The sequence below is a fragment of the Alexandromys fortis genome, unplaced genomic scaffold, assembly GCF_014885135.2.
Source record: "Alexandromys fortis isolate MF-2015 unplaced genomic scaffold, M_Fortis_MF-2015_v1.1 scaffold_0, whole genome shotgun sequence".
In the NCBI taxonomy this organism is placed as follows: domain Eukaryota; kingdom Metazoa; phylum Chordata; class Mammalia; order Rodentia; family Cricetidae; genus Alexandromys; species Alexandromys fortis.
In genome coordinates, this window is record NW_026067949.1 from 22,387,210 (window position 1) to 22,396,631 (window position 9,422).

Sequence of the window (9,422 nt, forward strand, 5' to 3'; positions counted from 1 at the left end):
TAGCTTTTGGTTCCTGTCCTGGAACTAGCTCTTGTAGACCAGGCTGGCCTCGAACTCACAGAGATCCACCTGCCTCTGCCTCCTGAGTGCTGGGATTAAAGGCGTGCGCCACCACCGCCCGGCTAAAAGACTTTTTTTTTTTAAATTTACTTCTTTTCTTGAATCTCTGTACTCTTTCCTTCTCTTTCCCAAGCCTATGTACATTTATGCAAGACTGTGACCCATTTAGAGGTCTTTTATGTCTAAATCTGTCCTATTGTGTATCTGTAATTCTTTGCTGTCCAGGTGCACTTCTTAAAATGCTAAGTCCTTCTTATGAACTTAATCAGCCGCATTGCTAAGGAAAATATGGCACTGCCTGCTTGCCCCACTCAGTCCAGCATGGTGGAGCTGTTTGCTGCCTCTGAGAGCCATGCTCACAGCCCCGTTTTCAGGCACACAGCCAGTCTGTGTTGCCATTAAGCAAGTTGTAGCAGTCTGCTCACAGACCCCACTCAAATGCTCTAGAGTTCACGCGGGCAGCACGGCCCAGAAAGCCAGCATTTCAAAACCATGGCTTTTTTTCTGCTACTGCTGAATCAGGAAAACCTCTCTTAAAGGTGGGGGCACACGCCTATAATCTCAGGACTCGGGAGGCAGAGTCAGGTGGATCTCTTTGAGTTCCAGGCCAGCCTGGTCTACAGAGCAAGTTCCAGGACAGGCTCCAAAGCTACAGAAAAACCTTGTCTCGAAAAGCCAAAAACAAAAACAACAAAAAAACACCTTTTAAGAATGTATTTTATTTTGTATTGACCTTTTGGTGTCCAATTTCTTGAGTTCTTTGTATATTTTGGAGATCAGACCTCTGTTTGATATGGGGGTTAGTGAAGATCTTTTTCCATTCTGTAGGCTGTCGCTTTGTCTTTTTGACTGTGTCCTTTGCTTTACAGAAGCTTTTCAGTTTCAGGAGGTCCCATTATTAATTGTTTCTATCAGTGTCTGTGCTACTGGGGTTCTATTTAGGAAGTGGTTCCCTGTGCCAATACGTTCAAGAGTACTTCCCACTTTCTCTTCTATAAGGTTCAGTGTGGCTGGCTTTATGTTGAACATACTTTGTTTTTTAAAAAATGTGTTTTTAAATTCTACACAGTAGAAGGCCAAAGGGTCTCAAATTGCTATGCCCACTTATATGCTGAATCACGTATTTCTTCCCGTCACAAACGAAGACTTCCAAGGCTCCCTGTCTTTGACCCATTTTCTTCCACTTCCAATTTTTCTACCTTTTGAACTATAACTGTATTCAGCAATAATTATTTACTTTTCTACTCTAGGACAGAAGCTTCCTGCAACTAAAAAAGAGTGAGTACCTAATGCTTTCTTTTGCTGCTTTTTTTGTTTTGAGATAGGGTTTCTTTGTGCATCCCTGGCTGTTATATAACTTGTTCTGCAGAACAGGCTGGCCTCCTACTCACAGAGATCCATCTGCCTCTGCCTCCCAAGTGCTGGGATTAAAGGCATATGCCACCATCACCCGGCTCATCTTTGAGTTTATAATCCTATTGACAAGCAGATATGGACTAGAGCAAACTCTAATCCTAAACTCATTCTCAGAAGTCTTATAAATAAGGGTTAGTCCTCAAGCCAACATGAGTCCGGGGTCTGCAACTTTTCTCAAAGGTCAAATAGCAGATAGTTTTTAGGCTTTTTGTGGGCCAAGGGGCAAAATCAAGGCTATTGTATAGGTAATTCTATAAGCATTGCAACTGAACCTTAACAGTAAAGGCTGGAGAGGTGGCCCAGTGGTTACAAATGTGCCTCAGTTCCCAGCACCCACACTATGGCTCACACAACCATTCATAACTCCAGTAACAGGGGCTGACATCCTGACATCCTCAAGTTTCTATTTGTACTCAGTCACAGAAGTCCTAAAGAATGGGACATGGATCTGTTTAGCAGTTTGTACATTCTTGGTGAACACAGCATAAAAGGGGAATATGACATCAGTCCAAGTGAAAACAACCACTACAAATAATTCATCACGAGACAGCAAACACAGGGCTGTAGATGTGTCTCAGCCATTAAAAGCACTTACTGCTCTTGGAGAGGACCTGGGCTCAGTATCCAGCACACACATGATGGCTGACAGCCATCCATAACTCTAGTTCCAAGGGATCTGATGCCTTCTTTTGCCCTCCCTGGGCACCAGGCACACACTTCATATACACACATGCAGAAGAACATACACATAAAAATAAATAAAATGAGCCAGGTGGTGGTGGTGCACGCCTTTAAACCCAGCACTCAGGAGGCAGAGGCAGGTAGATCTCTGTGAGTTTGAGGCCAACCTGGTCTACAAGAGCTAGTTCCAGAAAAGGCTCCAGAACTACTGAGAAACCCTGTCTCGAAAAACCAAAAAAAAAAAAAAAAGGAAACATACATAAATTTAAAATGTAAATGGGAAAGCACACAATTTTTTTTTTAAATGCTGAGATGGCTGAGTTCGAAGCCCAGGACCCACACGGAAGGGGAGAACTGACCAGTCTAAGTTGTCCTCTGACCTCTGCACACATGGTTTGGCTGTACATATCCCACCTCCCCTCCAAATAAATACATGTAAAAAAGATATGTGTAACTTAGAAAATCTTTTAGTTTACACATGAGATTTTATTGGTTTTCTTTGTTAAAGGAAGCACTTAGAATTGTAGAAGAAACAATCAAAAGAAGGGTAACAAACACTTTCTGACTCTGGCTGCAAAAGCAACAGTCAGTGGCGGAAGCTAAGGACAACACAGACCACAATACTGATTTTTCTCCTCGGGTTAAACTCTTTCAAAAAGAAAGTATTATTCATGTTAAACAGGGAAGGGATTGCAGAGTGATCATTTGGGGAAAACAAAAACAATTAAAACCACTAATGACATATCACATTAAAACAATAAGGACAGAGAACCTCGACCAGCCCAAACATGGTAGCACAGTGATTTCATGGCTTCAAAACCCCACTGAGTGATAAGCCCAGGAAAACGAGACCTCCTTTCCCTGGTATTCAAGTCAGTCTGTGGACAGTCTGTGATGCTAGAAAGAGTTCAAAGTTTCTACTTTACAAAAATTGACCACATTTAAACTAACATGATTGTTTTCCATCCAATAACTGAGAGGACAATAATATAAAAATATGTAAAAATTATTCTAGACTCATAATTCCTAGATATGCTAACACCCATATAGCTAGTATAAATTTGATGATTAAAAAAATATTTTTATTTCCTTAAAAACATGTAGTTCATTTCCCATTTAATATCAGACAGACACCGGCTATCCTGAAGTACCAAAATAATCACAGAAAATGGCAGTATCTAGACTTTTGGTTTCTTGTTAGGTGGATCCTGAAGACTAAACTTCGGAATTTCACCAGGAGTGTATGGAATTCTCTTGGAAGACACCTTTTTGCCAATTGTTTCAATCTGAAGAGAAAAAAAATAGAACCATTAATCCCAGTGCACGTACGTAAGAGTTCCACAGTGTAGAGAGAGACGGGAGGACGAGGAGAAAAACTTTCCAAGTTGTCTGAGTGGCTGAGAGATCTTCGGCTCCTTTATTTTTGTGTTTCTAGAATCAAGTGTCGCCCCCCTTTGCTGGCTTGTATTTGTTGGGTTTTTAGAGACAGGGTCTTGCTATCTAACACTGGCCTCTAACTCACAGACCATCCTGCGGGAGTGCAGGGAACAGCACGCCTGCAATCACGTCACAGACATGGCTGCTCCACTTCTTTATGTCTATGAGTCATTCTGTCTGCGTGCACATCTGCACCAGAAGGCATCTGTCGTGAGCTGCCATTGGGTGCTAGGAACTGAACTCAGGACTTGGAGAACGGTGAGTGCTCTTAATCACTGAGCCATCTCCCCAGCCCCATACAACACACACACACACACACACACACACACACACACACACACACACCCGCTTTAGCCCTGGCTGTTCTGGAACTCACTCTGTAGGCCACGCTGGCCTCAACCTCAAGATCCACCTGTCTCTGCCTCCTGAGTGAAACCACAACTGGCTAAAATAATTTTAAGTATGTATCTTGCTACATATGTCTTATAAATAACATTTTGTTTTCTTTTTTTTAATTTTATTTATTATGTACACAGTACTCTGCCTGCCTATATCCCTGCAGGCCAGAAGAGGGCACCAAATCTCATCACAGATGGTTGTAAACCACCATGTGGTTGCTGGGAATTGAACTCGGGACCTTTGGAAGAGCAGGCAATGCTCTTAACTGCTGAGCCATCTCTCCAGCCCTAGAAATAACATTTTAAAATAACACTCAGCTATGTAACCTAGCACTTGGGAGGCAGAGGCCGGCAGATCTCTGTGATTTTGAGGCCAACTTGGTCTATAGAGCTGTTCCAGGGCAGACAGGGATACATCCCTATCTCAAAAAAGAAAAATAAAACAAGAGGAAAATTAAAAATAACACTATTGCCAAACTGTGGTGGCACATGCCTTTAATCCCAGCACTCAGGAGGCAGAGACAGGCAATCTCTGTAAATCCGAGGCCAGTCTGGTCTACCACCAAGTGAGTTCCAGGACAGGCTCCAAACCTACAGAGAAACCCTGTCTCAGAAGAAAACAAACAAAAAAATTAACACTCCTGACTTTAAATGACAGCTCTGAAGAGCAGGCCTGCTGTCCGCTTGGGAAGATAGGATGGAGGAATTCCCAAGGTCGGACAGGAGTAAACAAAGTTGGCAACTAACTCTTACTGGAAGCCAGTGTCTCACAAATGACAGAGACATGGCCCCTCAGCAAGTGAATAAGAAGCTAAAGAAACCAGACACAGTTATCCTGGTGCCTGCATGCTGGTGCTGAGGCACTCACAGGCCCTCCGTTCAACATGTCCCCCGTGTCTCCTGTCGACAGCTCTCCTTCAGCAACTTTTTAATCCTCCCTAACTGACCCTGCTGGAGCCTCCACTCCAAGCCCACATTGCTGCAGGAGATAGAAAGTAACTTGTCAGTAGCCTGAGAACACACAGAGGCACGGCTCTGGGCAGCTTCAGTCAGCTTTCCCGAGCTCCACCAAAGAGGGCTGGCTGCCTCACAAAGCCCGAGCTCTCCCTTCAGATCTCTCAGCCCAGGAAAGGTACAGGATGAACCAGCTGATGGGCCTGGGTACCGGGTGAGGTGGATACTGGCTATGCTCACACGAGGACAGTGTTGCTGCCACAGTGAAGCATTTTCTCAGTGGCAACCCACCCATGTCTTCCCTGGGGTATGAGGACAATGTAACTAGTGTCTTCTTACTTGACTCACGGTATGAGGTGAGCTAGGGCACATGCTGTTTCTGTATGACAGGCACCTGAGGCCCTCTTAGCTGCTAAGTAAAGGAACTCAACTTTATGTCAAATACGGAAGGAGTAAACGAATGGTCACCAAAGAAATCAGGACTTCCCAGAGAAGACCTCTTGCCCAGTTATCTTACTGCTAACTTAGAAAATATGGCAATTCTAGAACCCATACAATGTGTTTATAAAAGACCAGGCCATTGAAATGACTCAGAGGGAAAAGGTGCTCCCTATCCAAGCCAGAAGCCCTGGGGGACGGATATAAAGAAGGGAGGAGAGAACCGACTCCATAGGGCTGTCCTCTGAAGACCAGCCCAGAATCCTGATTACCTGGAAGCCAATGGTCTGCAGCTCATTGTGAAGCCCATCCAGGACACGTCGCCCATCAAAGATAAAAGCTGGTTTCAGCATTTTTTTGTGAATCCGTTCATAATCCAGTTCCTGTGAAGACACACCAAATGCAGAACTAGAACACCATGTGGACACAATTCAACCAACGCTGATACTGGAATGTGCCTAGGATTTTTCTTAATGTAATTTCTGAGACTTCACCTTAAACATGTCCCATTCGGTGCAGATAACAAGGGCGTGGGCACCGTCACACGCTTCATATGGATCCTTGGAAATGGTCACCAGTCTGGACACTAGAAAACAGCGACAATGCCCAAAAGAGAGATGGGAAACAAGGTGTCTGAAGTTACGCACGGAACACTAGCCCTGAAGAAAGAGTGTCTGACAGAAGTGAATAATGGGGAACCAGGAGCACCTCAAACTTTCTCCAGATGTATTTCCTGGGACTCTCTGGGCTTTATGAAATACCACTGAGCTATATACATCCCTGACCCCTGCAAAAATTGCTGGATTGAAACACCAGTGGTGACTTCAGATCAAAGCTGAGAACATAATACCTAAGAGTGTAATTTTTGAGAAATTAGGCTGCATACAGAGCCAACCGTGATAGCGAAAGAAAATGCAACCACTGAAGGTTCCAAAGGAAAACAGTTGTGTGGGTTTATCCTCAAAATGGTTAGAGAACAGTCCTACCTTGGTCATCCGCCGACACGCCTGGATGAGACAGATCCACGACGATCTGTTCCCTGGGGACTTTGGGGTCGTATATATGGAGGTGTGCGCCTTCGTCCATCAGATACTTGCTAATGTAGATACTGGAGGACTCTCTGCAGGAGAGACCAGTCATTGCTTTAAATGACACAGTCGTTTGGTTTGTTTTGTTTGACAAATAGTTTCTCTGTGTGGCTCGAGATGTCCTGGAACTCCCTTTGTAGAGCAGGCTAGCCTCAAATTTAGAGATCTACTTGCCTCTGCGTCCAGAGTGCTGGGATTAAAGGCAGACGCCACCACCAGTACCCAGCTAAATGACATATTCTAATATCAGAATATCAGGAAATTTAAGATATGGAGAAGTTCTAGTTAAGCTAAACTGTTGAGGATATAGACTCTTTTTTTTTTTTTGAGTATTTTTTCAAGACAGGATTTCTCTTTGTAGCTCTGGGTGTCCTGGAACTCACTTTGTAGATGAGCCTGGCCTTAAACTCACAGAGATCTACCTACCTCTACCTCCTAAAAGGCTGAGATTAAAGTCGTGCACCACCAGGACAGGTTAACACACACACACACGAGATACACAGACCTTCTTCCGCTTAGTGAGGCACCTTGTTAACAGACCTCTTCTGGCATCGTTATATAAAGAGAATAAAATACTATAGAAAACACACATATACACATATGTATAGTCATATGTACTTCAATTCTTTCCTATCAATTGGAAGATCAGGATAAGATGAAAGATTCCCATACTCTCTCAAAAGGTTTGAAATGTTATTCTTTGGTTAGTTCTAGTTCCATCAGGCTTAGAAGCAAGTGCCTTTACCCACTTTAAAGAGGGCCAGTGAAATAAATTAGCAGGTAAAAAGGGAGAGACTTGGCTGCTCCAAGTTGTCCTCTGATTGCCACACGAATACCATGGCTTGTGCACACATGTACACACTTCTCGCCGTGTAACCCTGGCTGGCCTGGACTTGCTATTATATAGGCCAGGCTGGCCTCCAACTCACAGAGATCTGCTCGTCTCTACCTATGCCTCCTGAGATTAATACCCTGAGTCACTAAGCATAGGTAAAATTGAAAAAAAAAAACAAAAACAAAAAAAAACCTTTTTTCCCCTCGAGACAGGGTGTCTTTGTAGCTTTGTAGCCTGTCCTGGAATTAGCTCTTCTAGACCAGGCTGGCCTCAAACTCACAGAGATCCACCTGCTTCTGCCTCCCAAGTGCTGGGATTAAAGGCCTGTGCCACCACTGCCTGGCCAAAAACACTTTTAATGTTTTAAAGAACTAATACCTAGGGCTGGAGAGATGGCTTAGCAGTTAAGAGCACTGGCTGCTCTCCCAGAGGACTGAGGTTCAATTCCCAGTACCCACATGGCAGATCACAACTGTTGGTAACTCCAGCTCCAGAGGATCTGACATCATCACATAGACATACACACAGGCAAAAAACCAATGCACATAAAATAAACGAATCTTAGGAACAACAACAACAACAAAAAGAACTGATACCTGGTATCGCCAGTGTCCTTTTTGAATGCAAACCCCAAGATGGCTATCTTCTTATCAGTTACTGTATTAAACAAGCTGTCTATGATCCTCGAGGCAAACCTCCTCCTCTGGTAGTCATTCATGTCTATGACCTGAAATCATATGTAAATATACAATGTTAGCTTACAAAAGTGTCATCTAGGATACGCACATGGTGTTCTAGTAAATGCTGCTATACAAATATATGGTTCACATATTACAGCAAAGTTTACTCAACACTCTTAATTCAGATTTAAATCTGAAAATTAAAAATCCAATTGCCAGATTTGGTGGCACCTGCCTTTAATCCACTAGTCCCCTTCCTTAGAGCCTTTCTGAAAATGTTCATTTTCATTTGGCTTGGTAGGCTGTGAGTGACGCTCGGGTAGATGAAAAGACTCCAGGAACACAGCTAGACTTGAATTCTGAAGGCATGTGAGATCCAGCCACAAAGCCAGCCAAAATAAGGCACCTTCACCCCGCTTCTTCAGGTCCCCAGAAGGGACAAGGTGGTGAGCAGTCAGCTCTCCAAGCACTCACCAAATGCTGCAAGCTCACCAACTCACTCACCATCCACCAAGGCTCACCATGAGAAGACAGGAACAGACACCACACAGAGGGAGAGCTGCCTCTGCACAAACCGTGACAACACAAGTACTGGACAAGCGTTTTAACCAAATGCCCTGAGTCAGAGCATCTCAGAGCATCCAACATCTGCTAGGTTAAGTTGCTGATGAAGTGGGGGGGGGGGGCTGGGCTTTTCAAAAGCTTTCAGGAACGGTCTCAAGTCTTGGCAGCTTGGAAAGGAGCCCAAAGTGTCGGGAATCAGGGCTTCATCTTAATTGGATGGCAAGATGTGAGTGAAATACACAGAAAATGAGTCTGTCTACAGACTCACTCCCATAGCTACTGCTGAAATCTGAAGATTATGGATTCAGGAAACCATTGGGAATGGTGCATATCCTGGCTGGCACTTTAGGCAAATCTGTCATTCTCAAAATATCTTCTCTCATCTAAAAATGGGGGATAACGTTAGTGATGAGGGGTAAACGGTGTTCTGCATGCAAAGAGTACCCAGAAAAAACAAGCATTTGATAAGCCAGGAAGGGGTTCCCATTTTAGCTCTGTGAATTTGAAAGAGGGAGAAAGCACCCATAGATGCAAACCACTTTAAATATTACAATGTGCGTGTATTTCTAAAATGAAGGCAGCGATGGATGTGGATACCCCCAGTGGCACCAACAGTGGTGCGGGCAAGGAGTGCTTTGAAGTGAGAAAGAGGAACGCAGTAGCCTCTGGGCCCGGGATAGTGTGGTCGATACTGTGCCACCGCAGGAGCCACATCATGGATCTCTGCATTGGACGTTATTTCTGAGGAGTGTGCTGTGGCGTGGGGAGTCTGTAGTCATGCTCTCATTCCCACTGTACCTCTCGATGGCCCAGAACGAGGCAGGTGTCTCCATTGCACAACACAGTGGGAATTCCAAAAGTAGGGGCACTG

The 9,422-nt window shown here is 44.2% G+C and overlaps 1 protein-coding gene across 1 annotated transcript in view; it reads right to left on the reverse strand.

The window, feature by feature from the left end:
• Nucleotides 1-2,620: 2,620 nt before the first annotated feature.
• Ugdh (UDP-glucose 6-dehydrogenase) overlaps nucleotides 2,621-9,422 on the reverse strand; it is a 34,506-nt gene continuing 27,704 nt past the window's right edge. Inside the window, exons 7-11 of the mRNA XM_050149632.1 lie at nucleotides 7,904-8,040; nucleotides 6,371-6,504; nucleotides 5,879-5,970; nucleotides 5,657-5,767; nucleotides 2,621-3,443 (exon numbers count right to left, since the gene is read on the reverse strand). Coding sequence (XP_050005589.1) covers nucleotides 3,336-3,443; nucleotides 5,657-5,767; nucleotides 5,879-5,970; nucleotides 6,371-6,504; nucleotides 7,904-8,040 — 582 coding nt within the window. The 3' untranslated portion in view covers nucleotides 2,621-3,335. The remainder of the gene's footprint in view (nucleotides 3,444-5,656; nucleotides 5,768-5,878; nucleotides 5,971-6,370; nucleotides 6,505-7,903; nucleotides 8,041-9,422) is intronic.